This window comes from Rhinopithecus roxellana, chromosome 7 (assembly GCF_007565055.1).
Source record: "Rhinopithecus roxellana isolate Shanxi Qingling chromosome 7, ASM756505v1, whole genome shotgun sequence".
Classification (NCBI taxonomy): domain Eukaryota; kingdom Metazoa; phylum Chordata; class Mammalia; order Primates; family Cercopithecidae; genus Rhinopithecus; species Rhinopithecus roxellana.
In genome coordinates, this window is record NC_044555.1 from 27,098,077 (window position 1) to 27,123,401 (window position 25,325).

The following is a 25,325-nucleotide window of genomic DNA, read 5'->3' on the forward strand; positions in this document are numbered from 1 at the left end:
GGTCTCACTCTGTTGCCCAGGCTGAAGTGCAGTGGCACAATTTCGGCTCACTGCAGCCTTGACCTCCCAGACTCAAGCGATCCTCCCATTTCAGCCTCCTGAGTGCCTGGGACTACAGGCACACGCCACCACACCCAGCTAATTTTTGTATTTTTTGCAGAGATGGGATTTTACCATGTTACTCAGGCTGGTCTGAATTGCTGAGCAGAAGTGATCTGCCTGCCTCAGTCTCCCAAAGTGCTGGGATTACAAGTGTGAGCCACCGGGCCCAGTTTATGTGTACTCTTTTATGTCTCCCTTCTTCACTCAGTATAATATCTTTGAGACTTACACATATTATCATGTATATCAATACTTTGTTCTTTTTTATTACTGTATAGTAATCCATTGTATGAATATACTACAATTTGTTTATTCTTCCATTGATATATATTTGAGTTGTTTCCAGTTTGTGGCTATTATGAATAAAGTAGTTGTTAACATTCTTGTTCATGTCTTTCGGTGGATATATGTACTCATTTCTCTTGGGTAAATACTTAGAAGAAGTGGGATTGCTGTATCATATGGAAAGTGTATTTTAATTTTATAAGAAACTGCCAAATTGTTTTCCAAACTGTACCAATGTACACTCCCACCATCAATGTACTGGAGTTCAGTTACTTCATATCCTTGCCAGTGCTTGATATTGATAGTCTTTTATTTTAGCCATTTTGGTGGATATGTAGTGGCGTCACATTGTGGTTTTATATATGTTTAAGTGCCTTTGGTTTTAATGTTCATACCTTTTGAACCAATAATTTCATTTTTAGGATATTTTCTTAAGAGCATAATCTGAAATCCAGAAAAAAATTTATATAGACAATATATACTCTTTGCTGTATAACTTATAAAAGTCAAATGTGAAAAATTACCTAAGTGTTGTTTATTAGAGAAGAGGTTACATAATTTATGACACATTCATAATGACAATATGCAGCCATTCAAAATTACTTAGATTAGATTATTATAATAAAAGCAAGATACAAAATTGTACATAAAGCATACTGTCAACTATAGAAAACTATGTATATTAAAATAGACCAGCTATACATCAACAAAAAAAAGTATATAAAATAATACTGTAAGCCAGGCACAGTGGTTCATGCCTGTTATCCCAGCACTTTGGGAAGCTGCGGCGGGAGGATTGTTTGAGGCTGGGAGTTTGAAACCAGCCTGAGCAAAAATAAAAAAATTGGCTGGGCACGGTGGCATACGCGTGTAATCCCAGCACTTTGGGAGGCCGAGGCGGGTGGATCACCTGAGGTCAGGAGTTCGAGACCAGCCTGGCCATCATGGTGAAACCTTGTCTCTACTAAAAATAAAAAAGTTAGCTGGGCGTGGTGGCACACACTGTAATCCCAGCTACTCGGGAGGGTGAGGCAGGAGAATCGCTTGAACCCAGGAGGTGGAGGTTGTAGTGAGCCAAGATCGTACCACTGAACTGGGTGACAGACTCAGTCTCAAATAATAATAATAATAGTAGTAAAATAATAAAATTAAAACATACTGTAAGGAAAGACACCAAAATATATTTGGAGGGTGGTACTATGTGATTTTTTCCCCCTTATCCCATTGTATTTTTTTGTAATGATCATGTAATCATTTTAGAATAGCATAAAATATAAGTAAGCTTTAAGTATTCCATATTTTATGTTTCATAATGCTTTCTCCCTGCCTAATCTTTCTGCAAAGCGAAAATTTGCTGTCTTAGGTTTCTTTAAATATTTGATTTCTGATAATTATTTTGATTCCCAAATTATAAATTATATTTAAAAAACACTCTTATGTTGTTTTTTCTTCTGAAAATCTGATGTTCCAACATCCAGTCCAGGACAGAAGATAAAATAGAGCGATTCAAGAAAGCAGTTGAGTACTATTCCGTCACAACCAAACTCTCTTCACTGCCAGTGGGTCCCTCCTTTCTAGGTAAGGCTTCCATCTGACCCGAAGCTGCTCTGTTCATAGGGGAAACTGAATTGGTCCCTCACGAACTCCAGGACCAGAGTTGAATCACTCGTTCGTGTTGTATTCTCCTACAAGTCATTCGTCATCCCTTTTTGGTAGGCTTTCTCCTTTTGATTTCTATGTCATAAGAGACGTAACATAAGAAGGGCCCTGGCCAGGTGCGGTGGCTCACGCCTGTAATCCCAGCATTTTGGGAAGCCGAGGCAGGCGGATCACCTGAGGTCAGGAGTTCACAACCAGCCTGGCCAACATGGTGAAACCCCATCTCTATGAAAAATACAAAAAATTAACTGGGCGTCATGGCAGGCACCTGTAATCCCACCTACTCGGGAGGCTGAGGCAGGAGAATCGCTTGAACCCGGGAGGCGGAGGTTGCAGTGAGCCGAGATCGTGCCATTGCACTCCAGCATGGACAACAAGAGTGAAATTCTACCTCAAAAAAAAAAAGGGCCCTGCTTTCTCAAATTTACAGATGGGGTGCAATGCCATTTCCTTAGCTTGGGCTTCTTCTGATGCCAACCCCCATTCTGGCCTGGTACATGTAAAATAGCCCTGTCTTTGGGGTCTGGCCTGAGTTGGAATTCCTCTTCTGCTAATTTCCAGCAAGTGAACCTGGGCAAGTCACATTTGTATGAAATGTGGCTCATGATACCTACTTTATAAGATTCTTATCAGATGAAATAATTTATGTAAGGTTCCCAGCATGGCACATAGTAGCTGTTCAATAAATTGTAACTTATTTATTAATAACACTTTTTCAGGTGATATGGGGTGAGCAGAATATAACATGGTAAAATTATTAGGATTGACTGAAGTATAGCTCTTTCTCTTGGCTTCAGGTTTTCGGAATAATAGGCTTGGAAATCCTCCCCTTCCACGAAATCAAGTGGGCACCATTTCTCCTGGAAAGCCAATGGTAAGCATCCTTTGAGAAACCTGAGACCATTGGATAGCATTAGACTCAGGTTGCTTCTTGATTTTTATAATCTGAGGAGTTAGGGTGATTCAGTGTTATTACACTGTCAAGGCTATATATACTACGTTACCTTCTCAACTTACGGCTGGAAGACTATGCAAAAAAAGCATCTAAATCAGTAACCACTAGTCATTGTGAAAATAGATTAGCTAATATCAGAGAACAGTTCTAGGAGACTTCAACTGTTCATTGTCCTGCCTGTGGAGGATTCTGTTCATACATCACTGTTAGAATCATTTCTCATTATTCTCAGTAGGTACTTTGTATCTCAACAGTCTCCACTACTGGCATCATCCACTGTGTCACAACTTCTGAGGGAGCCATCTTGGAGCCTTATAAAATGTTAAATAGCTCTTCTGTCTGTTTTATCGTTTAGTTTTCTCACCAAGTGCCCCAGAAAGTGAAATATCCACCACCATTCCCAGTGGGACCCAGCTCATCTCTTCTCTTCTCCTCCCATGCTTTGGGGGAATCCCATGCTTTTTCTGAGGATCCCATGCTGCAGACCAACCCCTTTGCCAATTGGGCTGTCTCCTATGACTCTTCTGCATCCCAGTTTCCCAATTACCTGCCTTCTAAAGCCTCACCTCCTTTGGTACCAGACTCTTCCCACTCCTCTTCCTCTGATGGTGATGAGCCAAATGGAGCTAGCTCTGAGTAAGTATCTCTGTAGACACCTAAGGGAATAGATTTCTGAGGCATCTGTGTTATTTTGCTTGTTAGATGGGTGGAGGGTGTGGGGAAGTGTAATTCCTGGCTTTCCTCTGTAGTGTTTTGCTCTTAGGAAAGCAAAGCAGGAAAACGTTTTCTATGCTTGCCCACTTCATGCTTATTTGGCCCTGTGCAGATGGTAATTTTCAAACACCCAGGCAACTGAGGTAAAAGGCAGCATAGTAGCTAGTTAAGGAAGCCTTCGTATGGGTATTGTGGCTGTCATTTCTTAATTTGTGAGGAGGGTAGATTAAATGTCAAAAAAAGAAAAGCATTTATAGAGTGGAAATAGTGGAATCATTGAGTAAGCAATTACATTGCTTAGTAACTAAGACAGGGTTCTGAGGATTAAAACAGTGGGATTTGTGCTAGCCCATTTGTTGGCAGATTATTCCTCTAAGCAGATTATTCCTGGGAAACAGAGCTGCTTTGAGGTTGTAATTGTGATTATTTTCTTAAAACATAAGCCAACTCTAAACATGGCCTCTTACAAGGTATAAAGGGTCCAGAGTGATTCCCATGACTTTTGATCACTTTGGTTGGTGTCAGATGAAAGAAGCTAGGAAGTCAGTAATGGCCATTGAGAGGAAAGGTACCAGTCCAGTGCTAACCCAGTGTCCTGGCCTCCAAAGGGTTTGTGAGACCCCTTGGGTCCAGAACAGGCATCTTAAGTAGGAATATTTTTATCAATCTCCCTTTTTTGTTTGACACTGTCTTTCTAAATTTTTTAGTCATATCACAGAAGCATTTCAGCACCAGCCTGAGTGGGGAAATCTCAATCGTGACAGAGGGTCCTGGGCACAGCCTGTTAATACTGGAGTTTCAGAAGCAAGCCTAGGTGATGGTGAGCCCCACATCCCATCTCTGCTGTCTATGTCTACGAGGAACCACATGGATATCACCATTCCACCCTTACCTCCAGTAGCTCCAGAAGTCTTGCGAGTTGCTGAACACAGACACCGGAGGGGTCTTATGTACCCATATATCTACCATGTCCTCACTAAGGTGAGGCAGCACATCAGCACTTACCTCCCTGCTTTTAACACTGTACTTCCTACTTCCTAGGACTGTAAGTTATCAGAGAACATTCTGATCATTGGTATATGAAGTTAGAAAAAGAAGGCTACATGCAGTGGGCCCCTCATCATACTAAGGCCTTAGGTGAGGCCAGACTAGCAGGAGTTGGGACTGTGTGGTAAATGAGGCCCCTAGAAAATAAGTGTAATTGTGAGATTTTGAAGTAGATAATGCACCAAGTTGGTGGAGTCTGGTTCTAGGGATGAACACAGTCCAAGAGGCTTTATGCCCTTTTCCTTATTTCTTTTTCTACTTCTGCAAAGCTGTTCCCTTCCTCCGGTCTTTTACATACCCATCCTCCAGCAAAATGCCTAATGTGGACTTTCCCCATTCGTTAGCTATAGTCATTGTTGAGTCTTATTTTATTTTATGTTAATTTTTTTTTTTTTTTTTTTTTTGAGACGGAGTCTCGCTCTGTCGCCCAAACTGGAGTGCAGTGGCCAGATCTCAGCTCACTGCAAGCTCCGCCTTTCGGATTCATGCCATTCTCCTGCCTCAGCCTCCCGAGTAGCTGGGACTATAGGTGCCCGCCACCTCGCCCAGCTAGTTTTTTTATTTTTTAGTAGAGACGGGGTTTCACCGGGTTAGCCAGGATGGTCTCGATCTCCTGACCTTGTGATCCGCCCGTCTCGGCCTCCCAAAGTGCTGGGATTACAGGCTTGAGCCACCGCGCCCGGCCATTTTATTTTATTTTTTGAGACAGAGTCTCGCTCTGTTGCCCAAGCTGGAGTGCAGTGGCACGATATTGGCTCACTGCAACTGCCTCCCAGGTTCAAGTGATTCTCCTGCCTCAGCCTCCTGAGTAGCTGGGACTACAGGCGCCCGCACCATACCTGACTAACTTTTGTATTTTTAGTAGAAACGGGATTTCATCTGGTCTTGAACTCCTGACCTCAGGTGATCCGCCCACCTCAGCCTCTCAAAGTGCTGGGATTACAGGCGTGAGCCACCGCACCGGTCCGTTGAAACTTTAAAAATGAAATATAGCTTATAAGTTAGCTGCAATCAGCTAAGCTTGTTAGAGCTTCTTTTTAGTATGAAACTCTGTCTAAATACAAATAAAAAATTTAGTGGATAGACCACAGAGGCTACAGTTTATTATTGATTCTTCTCAGCTCAGTTCTAAACCTTGAGGTAACTCATTTTTTCCTTTTCCCTGGAACGTTCTCTTGTTAGGGTGAAATTAAGATTCCCGTATGTATTGAGGATGAGTGTAACATGGAGCTGCCTCCAGCTGCTCTCTTATTCCGGTCAGCTCGTCAATATGTATATGGAGTTCTTTTTAGTCTGGCAGAGACACAGAGGAAAATGGAACGCTTGGCCATGCGACGGCGGCTGCCTGTGGAAGGTAAGTGTAGTTCTAGCTATGACAATTCTCTCAGCACTTGACACAGCGCAGGTATGTCTGTTCAGGCACATTGGGTACCTTTGGCTATGCAGTAGTCTTTAAGAAAATGTAACATTCAACAAAATGCATACTGATACTGGGAACACATTAACTTAAGCCCCAATTCTGCAATTATCAAGCATTTAGAGTGACTACTACTTATAAGCACCATGCTGGACCAGGCATGGCAGCTCATACCTGTAATCCCAGCACTTTGGGAGGCCGAGGCAGGCAGATCACTTAAGCTCAGGAATTAAAGACCAGCCTGGGCAACATGGCAAGACTCCATCACTAGAAAAAATGCTGGGTGCTGTGCCTCATGCCTGTAATCCCAGTACTTTGTGGGGCCGACGCGTATGGATCACTTGAGTCTAGGAGTTCAAGACCAGCCTGGGCAGCATGGAGAAACTCCGCCTCTATTAAAAATCTAAAAAATTAGTCAGGCGTGGTTGTGTACACGTGTAGTCCCAGCTACTTGGGGGGCTGAGATGGGAGAATTGATTGAGTCTGGGAGGTCAAGGCTGCAGTGAGCCCTGATCATGTTACTACACTCCAGCCTGGGTGACAGAGTGAGACCTTGTCTCAAAAATAAAAGAAATAAAGAAATAAAAAACAGGCCAGGTGCAGTGGCTCATGCCTGTAATCCCAGCACTTTGGGAGGCTGAGGCGAGCAGATTTCCTGAGGTCGGGAGTTTGAGACCAGCCTGACCAACATGGAGAAACCCCCTTTCTACCAAAAATACAAAATTAGCCAGGCATGGTGGCGCATGCCTGTAATCCTAGCTACTCGGGAGGCTGAGGCAGGAGAATCGCTTGAACTCAGGAGGCAGAGATTGTGGTGAGCTGAGATCGTGCCATTGCACTCCAGCCTGAGCAACAAGAGCGAAACTCCATCTCAGAAAAAAAAAAAAAAATTAGCTGGGCATGGTGGCATGTGCCTCTAGTTCCAGCTACTTGTAGGGCTGAGGTGGGAGGATTGCTTGACCCTGGGGGGTTGAGGCTGCAGTGAGCTGTGATCGTGCCACTGCACTCCAGCCTGGGTGACAGGAGACCCTGTCTCACATACAAAAAGAAAGAACCATACTGGGCTTTGGGAACATAGAGGTGTATCTAACAGTCTCTCTCCCGTGAATTTTTTGTTTTGGGATTTGAACCTGTAGGTAGTTGGAGACATTGAAGTATTTTAAGCTACACAGTGCCGTAGTCAAATTAGTGTGTTCAAAAGAACATTTCTCTGTTTCTGGGAAGATAGAGTTGATCAGATGTACTTTTCCTTAGTCTTCATGCTAAGTACAACTAAAAGCCCAGGACATTATCCATAAAACAAGCACAAGACACTAGAAAGTAGAAATCTTGGGGCCCAAGGAATGACACAGTGGTGCAGTGGTGAGTTCCCTGAATTTTTTTTTGCCTCACATATTCCAGACTGGGTGTGGGACAAACTGGCAGCCCATAAATGTCAACAGCTGCAGACCAGTATAAGCCCCCCACAAAACCTACTTTCTCTGGCCAAAGGACCAGAAAGGAACAACCTAACAACACAAAGATTTTAAAATAATAATCTCTGTACTCCAGCCAAATACTACAGGAAAACTGTGGTCTACCCCCAACCCTCCCAGCAAAGGCCAAATGAAGAACCTAGACTTCCATACTTACCCAGGCTGTAATGAGGTGCCCCTACCTGCTCCTGCTGGGGAGGTGTCAGATAAGGTCAAGTGGGGAGCCAGGACTTTCACTTTCACCTGTCAATAATGACAGAGTATCCCCCTTCACCCACCATAGTGGGGTCAGAAAAGGCCTACTAATACACAAGGTTTAAGTAAGATCCAGAATCTTTTAAAATAATACCCAGCCGGGCGCGGTGGCTCAAGCCTGTAATCCCAGCACTTTGGGAGGCCGAGACGGGCAGATCACGAGGTCAGGAGATCGAGACCATCCTGGCTAACACGGTGAAACCCCGTCTCTACTAAAAACTACAAAAAACTAGCCGGGCGAGGTGGCGGGCGCCTGTAGTCCCAGCTACCCGGGAGGCTGAGGCAGGAGAATGGCGTGAACCCGGGAGGCGGAGCTTGCAGTGAGCTGAGATCCGGCCACAGCACTCCAGCCTGGGTGACAGAGCGAGACTCCGTCTCAAAAAAAATAAAAATAAAAATAAAATAATACCCAAAATGTCCACTTTTCGGCCGGGCGTGGTGGCTCACGCCTGTAATCCAGCACTTTGGGAGGCCGAGGCGGGCGGATCACAAGGTCAGGAGATCAAGACCATCTTGGCTAACACGGTGAAACCCCGTTTCTGATAAAAATACAAAAAAATTAGCCAGGCGCGTTGGCAGGCGCCTGTAGTCCCAGCTACTCGGGAGGCTGAGGCAGGAGAATGGCATGAACCCGGGAGGCGGAGCTTGCAGTGAGCCGAGATCGCGCCACTGCACTCCAGCCTGGGTGATGAGCAAGACTCCATCTCAAAAAAAAAAAAAAAGTCCACTTTTCAATGGAAAATTTCTCATCATTCCTAGAACCAGAAAGATATCAAATTCAGACCTCAAGAAAAGAAAATGAACATAGAGATGACAGAAGTTTGATTATCTGACAAGGATTTCACAACAGCCACCATAAAAATGCTTTGATAAACAGTTATAAACATGTTTGACTTTTGCATATCAAAAGAAACAACAGAGTAAATAGCCTACAGAATGGGAAAAATATTTGCAGGCTATGCATTGGACAAAGGGCTAATATACAGAATCTACAAGGAACTCAACAAGAAAAAAGCAAATAACCCCATTAAAAAGTAGGCAAAGGACAAGAACAGACGTTTTACAAAAGAAGACATACGGCCGGGCGCGGTGGCTCAAGCCTGTAATCCCAGCACTTTGGGAGGCCGAGACGGGCGGATCACGAGGTCAGGAGATCGAGACCATCCTGGCTAACACTGTGAAACCCCATCTCTACTAAAAATACAAAAAACTAGCCGGGCGAGGTGGCGGCGCCTGTAGTCCCAGCTACTCGGGAGGCTGAGGCAGGAGAATGGCGTGAACCCGGGAGGTGGAGCTTGCAGTGACCTGAGATCTGGCCACTGCACTCCAGCCTGGGTGACAGAGCGAGACTCCGTCTCAAAAAAAAAAAAAAAAAAAAAAAAAAAAAAAAAAAAGAAGACATACAAGTGGCCAACAAATAAATGAAAAAATACTCAGCATCACTAGCTATCAGAGAAATGCATATTAAAACCACAATGAGCTGGGTGCAGTGGCTCATGCCTGTAATCCCAGCACTTTGGGAGGCTGAGGCGGGCAGATCACATGAGGCCAGGAGTTTGAGACCAGCCTGGCCAACATGACGAAACCCGTCTCTACTAAAAACACAACAAATTAGCTGGGCATGGCAGCACAGACTTGTAATCCCAGCTTCTGGAGGGGGTGGAGGGTGGCGAGAAGGGGAGTGGGGCTGAGGCACGAGAATCGCATGAACCTGGGTGGTGGAGGATGCAGTGAACCAAGTCTAAAACCAACAGATGTTGGCAAGGATGCAGAGAAAAGGGGATGTTTCTATACTCTTGGTAGGAATGTAAATTAGTACAACCTTTATAGAAAATAATACAAAGTTTTCCCAAAGAACTGAAAAATGAACTACCATTCGATCTAGCAATCCCACTACTGGTTATACATTCAAAGGGAAATAAATCATTATATCAAAAAAGATACCTGGGCCAGGCATGGTGGCTCACGTCTGTAATCTCAATACCTAGGGAGGCCCAAGTGGGAAGATGCTTGAGGCCAGGAGTTTGAGACCAGCCTGGGCAACATAGTGAGACTCCATCACTTAAAAAAAAAATTTTTATTTAATATAGCTGAGCATAGTGCATACCTGTAGTCCCAGCTGTTTCACAGGCTGAGGCCAGAGGATTGCTTGTATCCAGGAGTTTGAGGCTGCAGTGGGCTGTGATCACTCCATTGCCCTCCAGCCTGGGTAACAGAGTAAGATCTCTTTTTTTTTTTTTTTTTTTTTTTTTTTTGAGACGGAGTCTTGCTGGCTGGAGTGCAATGGAATGATCTCGGCTCACTGCAAGCTCCACCTCCCAGGTTCACACCATTCTCCTGCCTCAGCCTCCTGAGTAGCTGGGACTACAGGCACCCGCCACCACGCCTGGCTAATTTTTTGTATTTTTAGTAGAGATGGGGTTTCACCGTGTTAGCCAGGATGGTCTCGATCTCCCAACCTTATGATCCGCCTGCCTCGGCCTCCCAAAGTGCTGGGATTACAGGCGTGAGCCACTGCGCCTGGCCATCTCATCTCTTAAAAAGAAAAGGGAGTACGTAAAAACAACACTTCAGACCAGTATCCTTCATCAATATATGTTATGGATTGAGTGTTCCTGTCCCCTGCAATTCATATGTTGAAATCCTAACCCCCAATGTGATGCTATTAGGAGATGGGGCCTTTGGGAGGTAATTAGGTCATGAGTATGGAACCTTCATGAATGAGATCAGTGTCCTTATAAAAGGAACGCCAGATAGCTCTTTCTACTCTCTACTATATGAGGATACAATGAGAAGACAGCCATCTGCAAACCAGGAAGCAGGTTCTCACCAGATGTCTCTGCCAATACCTTGATCTTAGGCTTCCCAGCCTCCGCAATTGTAAAAATCAATTTCTGTTGTTTGTAAGCCTCCTAGTCTGTGGTACTTTCTTATAGCAGCCCAAATTGACTAAAACAATATGGATGCAAAAATTCTTAATGAAATATCAGCCAGGGGAATTCAGCAATATATAGAAAGAATTACATGCCCTGGCCAAGGCCAAGTAGGATTTATTCCATTGTTGTAAGATTTGTTCAATATTTGAAAAATCTGTAAATATAATCCACTAAATAAACAGGCTAAAGAAGAAAAATCATGTGATTATATCAGTGGATGCAGAAAAAGCATTTGACAAAATTCAACACTCATTCATGATAAGAACTATCAGGAAACTAAGAACAGAGGGGAACTTCCTCAAGATAAAGAATATCTACAAAGAATCTACAGCTAACATACAGTCATTCCTTGCCATACATGGGGGATTGGTTCCAGGACCCCCACATATACTAAAATTCACTCATAATCAAGTCCCACAGTAGGTAGGCCCTGCAGAACCTGTGTATATGAAGAGTTGGCCCTCTATATATGTGGGTTTGGCATCATGTGAATTCTGTGTTTTCTGTCAGTGTTTGGTTGAAAAAAATTTGTGCATAAGTGGACCCGTGTAGCTCAAACTTATGTTCAAGGATCAACTGTACTTAATGGTGAAAGATGTTTTTCTCCTAAAATCAGGAAGAAGGCTAGAATGTCTGCTCTTTCCACTGCTCTTCAACATAGTACTAGAAGTTTTAGCCAGACCAGTAAGGCAAGAAAATGAAATAGAAGACATAGACATCAGTAAGGAAGAAATAAAACTGTAATTGCAGATGGTATATAGTCGGTCTATGTAGAAAATCACAAGGAATCTACAACAAAACTCCTGGAACTAATAAGTGAATTTGTTAAGGTTGCAGGATGCAAGATAAATATATAAAAATTGATTACCTTTCTATATATACTAACAATGAATATGTGGAACTGAAACAAAGTGCAAGACCATGTACAGTCCTTCCAAAGAAAATGAAATAGTTAAAAATTTAACAAAAGGTGTTCAAAGACTGTATGCTGAAAGTCACAAAATGCTGATGAAAGAAATCAAAGATCTAAATAAATGGAGAGATACAGATGTTCATGGATTAGAAAACTCAACATAGTAAAGATGTCAGTTCTCCCCAAATTGATAACACAGGTGTGATGCAATTCCTATCCAAATCCCAGCAAGATTCTTTGTAAATATAGACAAGATGATTCTAATGTTTATGTGGAAAGACAAAGGAATTAAACTAGCTAACATGATTTTTGAAAAGGAAGAATAAGTTGAAAGCAATTGCTGAACCTGACTGTAAGACTTACTAGGTAGCTACAGTAATTAAGATTGTAGGCCAGGCATGGCGTCTCACGCTTGTAATCCCGGCACTTTGGGAGGCCAAGGTGGGTGGATCCCTTGAGCTCAGGAATTCGAGACCAGCCTGGGCAACATGGAGAGACCCCATCTCTACTAAAAATACAAAAAATATATATAGCCAGGTGTGGTGGTGTATTACCTGTGGTCCCAGCTCCTCAGGAAGCTGAGGTGAGAGGATCACTTGAGCCTGGTGGGTAGAGGTTGCAGTGAGCTGAGATCACTCCACTGCACTGTAGTCTGGGTGTCAGAGTGAGACCCTGTCTTTAAAAAAAAAAAAAAAAAGATTATAGGCAGAGGTATTGACACATAGATCAATGGAATACAACAGGGCATCCAGGAATAGTCCCATATGAGTACTGCTTTTTTTTTTTTTTTTTTTTTTTTTTGAGACAGAGTCTCGCTCTATTGCCCAGGCTGGAGCGCAGTGGCACGATCTCCGCTCATTGCAACCTCTGCCTCCTGGGCTCAAGCAGTTCTCCTGCCTTAGCCTCAACTGGGATTACAGGTGTGAGCCATCATGCCTGGCCAGCAAACTGATTTTTGACAAAGCTGCAAAAGCACTTAATTGGAGGAAGGATAGTTTTTTGTTGTTGTTGTTTGTTTTTTTATATAAATGGTGTTAGATCAACTGGACATCCATAGTTGAACAGGTACCACATATCTATACTAGTATCTAAAATATATAAAGAACTCTCAAAACTGAACATAACAAAAACAATTGAATTAGAAAATTGGCAAAAGACATGCACAGACATTTCACTGAAGAAGATATACATATGGCAAAGACATGAAAAGACGTTCAACATAGCAGCCATTAGAAAAATACAAATTAAAACCACAATGAAATATCACTACATACTTACCAAAACGGCAAAGGTGAATAATAGTGATAACACCATATCCCGGAGAGGATGCAGAGAAGGTGGATCACTCATAAATGTTGGTAGGAATGTAAAATGGTGCTGCCATTCTGGAAAATAATTTGTCATTTTCTTTCAAAACTAAAAATAGACTTATACAACTCAGCACTTACACTCTTGGGCATTTATATTGAAGACTTATTTTCATGCAGGAACATATTCACAAGACAGCATTATAACCCCAAACTGGAAGCAACCCAGATATGCTTCAGTGGGTGAATGATTAAACTGTGGTACATCCATGCCATGGAATACTAGTCAGTAAAAAAACAGAATGAACTATTGATACATGCAACAACATGGATGGATCTTAAGGGCATATACTGAGTGAAAATGCCAGGTTCTTTTTTTTTTTTTAAGATGGAGTTTCACTTTTGTTGCCCAAGCTGGAGTCCAATGGTGCAATCTTGGCTCATTGCAACCTCCGCCTCCTGGGTTCAAGCGATTCTCCTGCCTCAGCCTCCCGAGTAGCTGGGATTACAGGCATGTGCCACCACACCCAGCTAATTTTGTATTTTTAGTAGAGACAGGGTTTCTCCATGTTGATCGGGCTGGTCTCAAACTCCCAACCTCAGGTGATCCACCTGCCTCAGCCTCCCAAAGTGCTGCGATTACAGGTGTGAGCCACCACGCCCAGCCAATGCCAGTTTCAAAAGGTCATGTACTGTATAATTCCACTTATATGATGTCCTCAAAATGATAAAATTGTAGATGGACAATAGATTAGTGGTTTCCGTAAGTTAGGATTGGTGCTGGAAGTCATTGTTTGTGACTGTAAAGGGTTGGCACAATGAAAATCTTCGTGGTTATGGGTTTGTTCTGTATCTTTTTTTTTTTTTTTTTTTTTGAGACGGAGTCTTGCTCTGCCGCCCCAGCTGGAGTGCAGTGGCCGGATCTCAGCTCACTGCAAGCTCTGCCTCCTGGGTTTAGGCCATTCTCCTGCCTCAGCCTCCCGAGTAGCTGGGACTACAGGCGCCCGCCACGTCGCCCGGCTAGTTTTTTGTATTTTTTTAGTAGAGACGGGGTTTCACCGTGTTAGCCAGGATGGTCTCGATCTCCTGACCTCGTGATCCTCCCATCTCGGCCTCCCAAAGTGCTGGGATTACAGGCTTGAGCCACCGCGCCCGGCTGTTCTGTATCTTGATTGCAGTGGTGGTTACACAAATCCATACAACATAGAACTACACACTTACATTGTACCAATGTCACTTTCCTGGCTTTGACGTTGTATTATAATTATTTAAGAGATAACACCATTGGAGAAACTGTGTGAAGGGTACACAGGACCTCTCTGTACTATCTTTGCAACTTCCTGTGAATCTATAATTATTTCAAACTAAAAAATTTGTTTAAATAAGAACATTCTAGTGGTTGTGGAGCACGGGTGTGAGGGAGACCAAACAGGATAAAGGTAGAAACAGTCTTGAAACTCTTGTCAGGTCAGAGATAATATTTGAACCGCTGCTGTGAAAGAGAAAACAGGACAGATAGAAGGGATTATAAGGAGGTGGAGTTAGCAAGACTTTGTTAATCACCGGATATGTAGGACATGGAAAAGAGACAAGGCTTTGGAATGATTTCCAAGTCTCTTGCTTGGGTGACTGAATAGATGCTTGACATCTCAAATAGAAGAGGGAGGCCATAGCTGAGGAATCTGAGGTGGAGTAGAAATATATAGAAGCCACGTTTTCCTGCTCTGTTATGCCTTTGTAAATCTTTTTTTTTTTTTCTTTTGAGATGGAGTTTCACTCTTGTTGCCCAGGCTGGAGTACAATGGCACGATCTCGGCTCACCGCACTCTCCGCCTCCCGAGTTCAAGTGGTTCTCCTGCCTCAGCCTCCCGAGTAGCTGGGATTACAGGCATGCGCCACCACGCCCAGCTAACTTTGTATTTTTAGTAGAGACGGGGTTTCTCCATGTTGGTCAGGCTGGTCTCGAACTCCTGACCTGAGGTGATCCGCCCACCTCAGCCTCCCAACGTGCTGGGATTACAGCCGTGAGCCACTGTGCCCAGCCTGCCTTTGTAAATCTAAAAGATGTTGATTTTTTTGAGAATTTTGTGAAATATCTTAATGTCTTTTGGGGTATCTCATTGTGTATTATAAAGCCAGTTATTTAAATAATTCTTCCTTGTGCTTCTTTCCTTGCCTAGCCTCGTGCATCTACTGAAAAAATAAGATTCAGAGTAACTAAGAGATGTGTGACATTGGACCTTGTTTTATTTCTCCAAGTTACTTTTTTTTTTTTTTTTCAGACAAAGTCTCGCTCTGTCGCCCAGGCTGCAGTGTGGTGACTTGATCTTGGCTTACTGCAATCTCCGCCTCCCAGGTTCAAGCGATTCTCCTGCCTCTGCCTCCAGAGTAGCTGGGATTACAGGCACCTGCCACTATGCCTGGCTAATTTTGTTTTTTGTTTTGTTTTGTTTTGTTTTGTTTTTGTAGAGACGAGGTTTCACCATATTGGCCAGGCTGGTCTTGAACTCCTGACCTCAAGTGATCTGCCCACCTCGGCCTCCCAAAATGCTGGGATTACAGGCATGAGCCACCACGCCTGGCCTTCTTTTTCTTTTTCTTTTTCTTTTTTATTTTTAGAGACGGAATTTCACTCTGTCACCCAGGCTGGAGTGCAGTGGGAAGATCATAGCTCACTGCTGCCTCAAACTCCTAGGCTCAAGGGATACTCCTGCCTCAGCCTCCCAAGTAGCTGGAACTACAGGCGCGTGCCACCACACCCAGCAAATTTTTAAACTTTCTGTGGAGGTGGGATCTCTCCATCTTGCCCAGGCTGGTCTTATACTCCTGGGCTTAAGCGATCCTCCTGCCTCAGCCTCCCAAATTGCTGGGATTAAACGTGTAAACCACCACCCCCGGCCCCTTGATTTCTTTATCTGCAAAATGAGCATTTTGTTTTGTGATAATGTATCATAATAGTTGCCACTCAGGATTTTTGTGAGCAGTAAATGAGATAATATATATAAAGTACTTGCATATCAAGCACTTAATAAACACATACTATTCCTGCTGCTAAAAATAAAAATTATTGTGACAGAAAATTAAGAGTTGAAATGCGATGGAGCCTGTCAATGTCCTGTGGCTAGCTGTAGAAATGCTAAGAGATTCTCTAGAGCCTCTTTTTCCTCAATTTCTGTTTTCCAGTTCCGTCAGTGATCCTTAAAGAGTGGTCTGCCTATAAAGGGAAGTCACCTCAAACCCCTGAGCTGGTGTCTGCACTGACATTTCGGGAATGGACTTGCCCAAACCTCAAGAAGCTCTGGCTAGGCAAAGCAGTTGAAGACAAGAACAGAAGGATGCGGGCCTTCCTGGCCTGTATGAAGTCAGACACTCCCAGTATGCTCAATCCAGCTAATGTCCCCACCCATCTGCTGCTCATGTGTTGTGTACTCCGGTAAGCTACCTGATAGGCAGGCGGCCAGTTCTTTCTCTTTTACTTTTTAAATACTTCCTTTAAGCACCTGCTTTTATGGTATTTCAAGGTGAGGACATTTTTATTTTGTGTTTGGCTTATGCTCCAGAAACACCGAAAATGATTGTTCAGACAGCCTCCTCAGTTTATGATCCTTGGTCATATCAGTCCATGCATGATTCCTCTTTTATATTTGATTTTAGTTTAGTTTTTGTCTTGTTCAGTCCTCGTCCCTGATCCAATTTCCTTCTTTTATTCACCCATAGTCATCTACTCTTGAGCATTTGATGTGTGTCCTTCCAAGCCATCTTCCATATATTTATTTAGACATACATATATTCATGCACAGTCTGTAGTATTTTCTATGGGTAAAATTTTTTCCTTTTATGGCATGAATGGTATTGTGCTGTACATCTCATTGTTTCTTTGCTTTTCCCTTTTTTTTCGAGACGGAGTTTCACTCTTGTTACCCAGGCTGGAGTGCAATGGCACAATCTTCGCTCACTGCAACCTCCACCTCCTGGGTTCAAGTGATTCTCCTGCCTCAGCCTCCCAAGTAGCTGGAATTGCAGGCATGTGCCACCATGCCTGGCTAATTTTGTATTTTTAGTAGAGATGAGGTTTCACCATGTTGGCCAGGCTGATACCGAACTCCTGACCTCAGGTGATCCGTCCACCTTGGCCTCCCAAAGTGCTGGGATTACAGGCATGAGACACCCCGCCCAGCCTGTTTCTTTTTTTCACTCAATATTATTTTTGAGGTCTGTCCATACTCATATATTAATAATTCCTCTTCACTGTTGGGTTGTGTTCTATCAAATACTAATATCACAGCTTTTTATTTATTGATTGATAGATAATTGTTTCCAGTTCTTTGGTTATTATTACAAATAGTGCTGCAAGGGATTTCCTCATAGATGTCTATGCCTCTTTGTATTCCTGAGTCACTTTAAAGTATATACTGAGAAGTAGAATTTCTGGATCCTGTAAAATATGCATGTAGCTTTTTCACTAATACTGCCAAATTGCTCTAGATTATAGCTACACCAATTTATATTCCTGTGAACAATACGTGTTTCATTTCCTCATATTATTGCCAGTACTAATATCATAAAACTTCTTAATTTTTGCCAATCTAGTATTTTCAAGTAGTATCTTTAATTTTAATTTGTATTTGACTACAGAGGAGGTTTATCTTCTGTTTTTATGCTTATTAGCCATTTGAGTTTTCTCATTCTCTGAAGTGCTTCTTTATTTGTCTTGCAAATTTTTTATTAGGTTACTTGTCTTATTTGCTGATTACAGAAGTTCTTTGTCAGATACTCTCAGACACACATGTAGCAAATATCTTTTCTATATTTCAGTGTGCATGCATGTGTCTATGCTTGTGTATCAAGTATCTTTTCCAGTCAGTCACAATTTGTTTAAACTTTATATATAGTGTTCTTTGTTTACCAGAAGTATTTCGTTTTTACTAGCCTTTTAAAAATTTAACTTGGCTGGGCGTGGTGGCTCACGCCTGTAATCCTAGCACTTTGGGAGGCCAAGGTAGGCAGATCACTTGAGGCCAGGAATTCAAGACCAGCCTGGACAGCATGGTGAAACCCCATCTATACAAAGAAAAAGGAAAAAAATACAAAATTAGCCAGACATGGTGGCAGGTGCTTGTAATCCCAGCTACGTGGGAGGCTGAGGCAGGAGAATCGCTTGAACCCAGCAGACAGAGGTTGCAGTGATCAGACATTGTGCCGCTGCACTCCAGCCTGGGCAACAGAGTGAGACTCTGTCTCAAAAAAACAAACAAACAAAATTAGGCCGGGTGTGGTGGCTCACACCTGTAACCCCAGCACTTTGGGAGGCAGAGGCGGGTGGATCACTTGAGGCCAGGAGTGAAAGACCAGCCTGGCCAACATGGCAAAACCCTGTCTCTACTAAAAATACAAAAATTAGCTGGGTGTGGTGGCACACGCCTGTGGTCCCAGCTACTTGGGAGGAGGGAGGATCACTTGAACCCTGGAGGCAGAGGTTGCAGTGAGCCGAGATTGTGCCACGGCACTCTAGTCTGGGTGACAGAGCGAGACTCCGTCTCAAAACAAAAACAAAAACAAAACTTTATTTTTATAGATTTAAGGGGTACAGGTGTCCTTTTGTTACATGGATATATTGTATAGTGGTGAAGCCTGGGCTTTTCACGTAGCCATCACTCGAATAGTATACATTGTACCCATTAAGTAATTTTCAATCCCTCACCCCCTTCCCACCCTTCTGAGTCCCCAGTGTGTATTATTCCACTGTCTGTGTCCATGTGCACACATTATTTACCTCCCACTTACAAGTGAGAGCATGTGGTGCTTGACTTTCTGAGTTATTTCACTTAAGACAATGGCCTCTAGTTCCATCCATGTTGCTGCAAAAGACATGATTTCATTCTTTTTGATGGTTGAATAGTACTCCAGTGTGTGTGTGTGTGTGTGTGTGTGTATCACACTTTCTTTAATCATTCATTCACTGATGAACATTTAGGTTGATCCCATACCTTTGCTGTTGCAAATAGTACTGCAGTAAACATACAGGTGCAAGCATTTTTGTTGTGGTTGTTGGATGCATATTTTGCAAATACTTTCTTTCATTCTGCAGGTTGTTTGTTTACTCTGTTATTTCTTTTGCTGTGCAGGAGCTTTTTCCTTTATACCCATTTGTCTATTTTTGGTTTTGTTGCATTTGCTTTTGAGGTAGGTATGTATGTATTTATTTATTTATTTATTTATTTATTTATTTATTTATTTATTTATTTTGAGATGGAGTGTAGCTGTGTTGCCCAGGCTGGAGTGCAGTGGCGTGATCTTGGCTCACTGCAATCTCAGCCTCCCAGGCTCAAGCAGTTCTCCTGCCTCAGCCTTATGAGTAACTGGGATTACAGGTGCACGCCACCACGCCCGGCTAATTTTTTATTTTAGTAGAGATGGGGTTTTACCATGTTGACCAGGCTGGTCTCGAACTCTTGACCTCAGGTGATCCACCTCCCAAAGTGCTGGGATTACAGGCGTGAGCCACTGCACCCAGCCCTAATTTTGTATTTTTAGTAGAGATGGGGTTTCTCCATGTTGGTCAGGCGGGTCTCAAACTCCTGACCTCAGGTGATCCGCCTGTCTCAGCCTCCCAAAGTTCTGGGATTATTACAGGCATGAGCCACTGCACCCGGCTTTTTTTTTTTTTTTTTTTTTTTTTTTTGAGTGGAGTCTCGCTCTGTTGCCTAGGCTGGAGTGCAGTGGCACAGTCTCAGCTCACTGCAACCTCTGCCTCTCGGGTTCAAGCGATTCTCCTGCCTCAGCCTCTCCAGTAGCTGGAATTACAGGTGTGTACTACCCCGCCCTGCTAAGTTTTGTATTTTTAGTAGAGACAGGATTTCATTGTGTTGGCCAGGCCAGTCTCGAACTCCTGACCTCAGGTGATCTACCCACCTCAGCCTCCCAAAGTACTGGGATTACAGGCATAAGCCACCACACCCAGCCCATCTTGAATTGATTTTCATATGTGGTGAGAAATAGGGGCCCAGTTTCATTCTTCTGCATGTAGCTAACCAGCTATCTCAGTACCACTAAAATGGTGTTCTTTCCCCAGTATGTGTTTTGTCAACTTCATTGAAGATCAATTGGCTGTAGGTATGTGGCTTTATTTCTGAGTTCTCTATTCTGTTCCATTGATCTATGTGTCTATTTTTATACCAGTACCATGCTGTCTTAGTTACTGCAGCCTTGTAGTATAGTTTGAAGTCAGGTAATGTGATGCCTCTGGCTTTGTTCTTTTTGTTTAGTATTGTTTTGGCTACTTAAGCTCTTTTTTGACTCCATATGAATTTTAGGATTGTTTTCTCTAATTCTGTGAAAAATTATGTTGGTATTTTGATAGGAATTACATTTAATCTGTAGATTACTTTGGTTATTTTCACAATATTGATTCTTCTGATCTATGGGTATGAATTGTTTATCCATTTCTTTATGTCATATATAATTTCTTTCATCTGTGTTTTGTAGTTTTCCTCATAGAGATCCTTTACCTCCTTGGTTAAATATATTCCTAGGTGGAGTTTTTTTGTAGCTATTGTAAATGGGATTGACTTCTTGATTTGGTTCTCAGCTTGATCATTACTGGTGTATAGAAATGCTACTGTTTTTTGTACATTGATTTTGTATCCTGACACTTTACTGGGTTCATTTATCAAATCTAGGAGTCTTTTGGAGGATTCTTTAGGGTTTTCTAGATATAAGATGATATCATCAGCAAACAGGAATAATTTCACTTTCTCTTTTCCAATTTGGATGTCTTATATTTTTTTTCTCTTTCCTGATTGCTTTGGCTGGGACTTCCAGTACTGTGTCGAATAGGAGTGGTAAAAGTGGGCAAGTTACTTTTCTTGGAGCCAGGATCTTGCTCTGTCACCAAGGCTGGAGTTGAGTGGCACAGTCACGGCTCACTGCAGACTCAACATCCTGAGCTCAAGTGATCCTCCTGCCTCAGTCTTCTAAGTAGCTGGGACTATAGCACATGCCATCATGCCCAGCTTATTTATTTATTTATTTATTTATTTATTTATTTATTTATTTAGAGACGGAGTCTCGCTCTCTAGCCCGGTCTGGAGTGCAGTGGCTCAATCTCAGCTCACTGCAACCTCCGCCTCCTGGGTTCAAGTGATTCTCCTGCCTCAGCCTCCCGAGTAGCTGGGATTACAGGGGCCCACCACCACGCCTGGCTAGTTTTTGTATTTTTAGTAGAGACGGGGTTTCTCCATGTTGGCCAGGCTGGTGTCGAACTCCTGACTTCAAGTGATCCGCCCGCCTCAGCCTCCCAAAGTGCTGTGACTACAGGCGTGAGCCACTGCACCTGGCCATACCAGCTAATTTTTTAAAGTTTTTTTTTTTTTTTTTTTTTTTTTAGAGACAGGCTCCCACTATGTTGCCCAGACTAGTCTTAAACTCCTGGGCTCAAGCAATCCTCCCATTTTGGCCTCCCAAAGTGCTAGGATTACAGACATGAGCCACCATGCCCAGCCAGAAAGTGGGCAAATTTTTGCCAACCATTATAATTTCATATATATAGAAAAATTAGAATAATAATACAGTGAACACTCATAACCACCACCTAGATTCTATAATTAATATTTGTCATTTTGCTTTACTTCATATAACTGTCCATTTATTCATCTCTAGGCATTGATTTTTCCATCTTTTTTACTGCATTTCCAAGTAAATTGCAGACATCAGTATACTTCTGCCTTCACTGAGAAGTATTTATTTTGGTTTTGTGAAGCCCATGATTTTGTACCTTTATGATGTGTGTTTTGGTGTCTTACTTAATAAATTCTCCCCTACCCCTAAGTCATAAAGATTCTTTTTCTGACCAGGTGCGGTGGCTCACGCCTGTAATCCCAGCAATTAGAGAGGCCAAATCACGAGGTCAGGAGATCGAGACCATCCTGGCTAACACGGTGAAACTCCCGTCTCTACTAAAAATACAAAAAAAAAAAATTAGCCAGGCGTGAGGGCGGACGCCTGTAGTCCCAGCTACTCGGGAGGCTGAGGCAGGAGAATGGCGTGAATCCGGGAGGTGGAGCTTGCAGTGAGCTGAGATCGCGCCACTGCACTCCAGCCTGGGTGACAGAGTGAGACTCCGTCTCAGAAAGAAAAAAAAAAGAGATTTTTCTATGTTTTTTTATACTTTTATAATGTTGTCTTCCATATCAGGCCCTTAATACAGTAGATACTTATTTTGTACATGCTGTGAGAAAGGATCTAATTTTGTTTACTCTGCATAATATGCCAGTTTCCCAGCTTGATGTATTGAATGATCCTTTCTTTCCCCAACCTTTCTTATGTACCATGTTTGGTTTTTTATTTTTAGACAGTCTCGCTCTGTTGCCCAGGCTGGAGTGCAGTGGCGTCATCTCGGCTCACTGCAAACTCCACCTCCCAGGTTCAAGCGATTCTCCTGCCTCAGCCTCCCAAGTAGCTGGGATTACAGCCACGCATCATCACACCCAGCTAATTTTGTATTTTTGTAGAGACAGGGTTTCACCATGTTGGCCAGGCTGGTCTTGAACTCCTGACCTCGAGTGATCCACCCACCTCTGCCTCCCAAAGTGCTGGGATTACAGGCGTGAGCTACTGTGCCTGGCCATTATGTACCACGTTTTTATATCTGTATAAGTTCATTCATGGATTCTATTTTGTTTCATTGCCCATTAGAGTCCTCATCAATATCACATTGTTTCAGTTATTAAGGGTTTGCAATTTGCCTTAATATCAGGCAGAACAAATCTCCACTCTTTGCTTTGCTTTTTTGAGAATTATACTAGCTATCCTTGCACCTTTGGAGCCCTTACTCTTCCATATATAATTTGTAATCAGTCTAGTTTCCACCAAAATGTTGTTGGGATTTTTTTTTTTGTCATTGAATTGAATTTATAAATTAATTTGGGGAGCTTTGACATCTTTATAATGGTAAGTCCTCCTATCCAAAGATGATAGTTTACCTCTCCCATTTATCCAGGTTTCTTCCTTTGTCTTAGTAGAGTTAATTATTTTCCATTAAGATCTCCTACATTTTAAATTAATTCCTAGGTACTTGATAGATGTTGCCGTGATTATGTGTGATATTCTAGTTTCTGTTATACTTTCTCATTGTTAAAAAAAGTAAGTTTTTGTGCAAAGGGGAGGTCAAGCCCTACAAGTCACCAGAGAACTGCACAGCACTTAGCTTTCAAAATGGGCAGACCTTAGTTTGAATGCTGGTTCTGGCATTTTTCAGCTTGGATATGTCACTTTAGCCTTTCCAAGCATCTCTTTCCTCACCATAAATGGATATAATTTTACTTCTCAGAGCAGTTTGAACATTGAGATAATGCATTCAGGGACCCCACCACATACTAGATACCCAATATATGCTAATTTCCTAACCACCTTAACATTAAGATTAGTGACTTAAAGTTTTCCCAATAAAAGTAATGAGGCCGAGCACCGTGGCTCACACTTGTAATCCCAGCACTTTGGGAGGCTGAGGCGGGTGGATCATTTTAGGTCAAGGAGTTCAAGACCAGCCTGGCCAACATGGTGAAACCCTATCTCTACTAAAAATACAAAAATTAGCCGGGCAGTAGTGGCACACGCCTGTAATCCCAGTTACTCAGGGGGCTGAGGCAGGAGAATCACTTGAACCCAGAAGGCAGAGGTTGCAGTGAGCCATGATTGCGCCATTCCACTCCAGCCTGGGTGACAAAATGAGACTCTGTCTCAAAAAAAAATTGTTTTTTAAATAATAATGATAAAGATTTATTCTTCCTACTTCCTAATATGTTCCTGGGCCACAGCCCTACATTGTCCCATATTAACTCTGGAATTGTACATTTCATTTATCTTCTTTCTAAAATATATAGTAGGCCGGTGCGGTGGCTCATGCCCGTAATCCCAGCACTTTGTGAGGCTGAGGCGGGTGGATCACCTGAGGTCAGGAGTTCGAGACCAGCCTGGCTAACATGGCGAAAACCCGTTGCTACTAAAAATACAAAAATTAGCCAGGCATGGTGCTATGCACCTCTAGTCCCAGCTATTCGGGAGGTTGAGGCATGAGAATCACTTGAACCTGGGAGGCAGAGGTTGCAGTGAGCCAAGATTGCACCACTGTAATCTTGGGTGACAGAGCAAAACTCTGTCTCAAGAGGGAAAAAAAAAAAAAAGCAAAACAAACAAAATACATATAGTAGCTCATTTTCCCATTTATTTAGTTCTCTACATTATATGGAATAGATCCAGGAACATAAAAACAATTAAAAATAGCTTATGAAGAGCTATAATAACCATTATTATTACTATTACTATTACTATTATTATTATTATTATTATTATTATTTTGAAATGGAGTTTTGCTCCTGTTGCCCAGGCTGGAGCGCGATGGTGCGATTTTGGCTCACCACAACATCCACCTCCTGGGTTCAAGCGATTCTACTGCCTCAGCCTCCCAAGTAGTTGGGATTACAGGCATGTGCTGCCACACCCAGCTACTTTTGTATTTTTAATAGAGACAGGATTTTACCATGTTGGTCACCATGTTGGTCAGGCTGGTCTCGAACTCCTGACCTCAGGTGATCCACCCGCCTCGGCCTCCCAAAGTGCTGGGATTATAGGCGTGAGCCACCATGCCCGGCTTATAATAGCCATTATAAAGACTGTGTTCTAGCTGGGCTTGGTGGCTCATGCCTGTAATCCTAGCACTTTGGGAGGCCTAGGCAGGTGGATCGCTCAAGCTCAGGAGTTTGAGACCAGCCTGGGCAACATGGCAAAACCCCATTTCTACAGAAAAAAATTTTAAAAGCTTAGCTGGGCGTGGTGGCATGCACCTGTAGTCTCTGCTACTCAGGAGGCTGAATTGGGAGGATCGCTTGAACCCGGGTTTCAGAGGTTGCAGTGAGCCGAGATGGTGCCACTGCACTCCAGCCTGGCAACAGAGTGAGACACTGTCAAAAAAAAAAACAAAAACAAAAAAACTGTGTTCTAACAGGTTCTGTATATATGCCCACTGGAGAGAGTCCCTTAGCCTGCTATTTAACCTACTTATTCTTTCTTTTTTTTGAGACTGCCACCTTGCCCAGCTAGTTTTTGTATTTTTAGTAGAGATGGGGTTTCACCATGTTGGCCTGGCTGGTCTCAAATTCCTGACCTCAGGTGATCTGCCCGCCTTGGCCTCCCAAAGTCCTGGGATTACAGGCGTGAGCCACCGCACGCGGCCTAACCTACTTATTCTTAATTTAGATGCATTT

General features: G+C 42.8%; 1 protein-coding gene across 2 annotated transcripts in view; it reads left to right on the forward strand.

The window, feature by feature from the left end:
• FAM120C (family with sequence similarity 120C) overlaps positions 1–25,325 on the forward strand; it is a 139,727-nt gene that overhangs the window by 64,586 nt on the left and 49,816 nt on the right. For both annotated transcript variants that reach the window (XM_030933957.1, XM_030933958.1), the window contains exons 5-10: positions 1,866–1,965; positions 2,844–2,920; positions 3,357–3,637; positions 4,423–4,696; positions 5,945–6,116; positions 16,249–16,498. In XM_030933957.1, the coding sequence (XP_030789817.1) occupies positions 1,866–1,965; positions 2,844–2,920; positions 3,357–3,637; positions 4,423–4,696; positions 5,945–6,116; positions 16,249–16,498 (1,154 nt within the window). The remainder of the gene's footprint in view (positions 1–1,865; positions 1,966–2,843; positions 2,921–3,356; positions 3,638–4,422; positions 4,697–5,944; positions 6,117–16,248; positions 16,499–25,325) is intronic.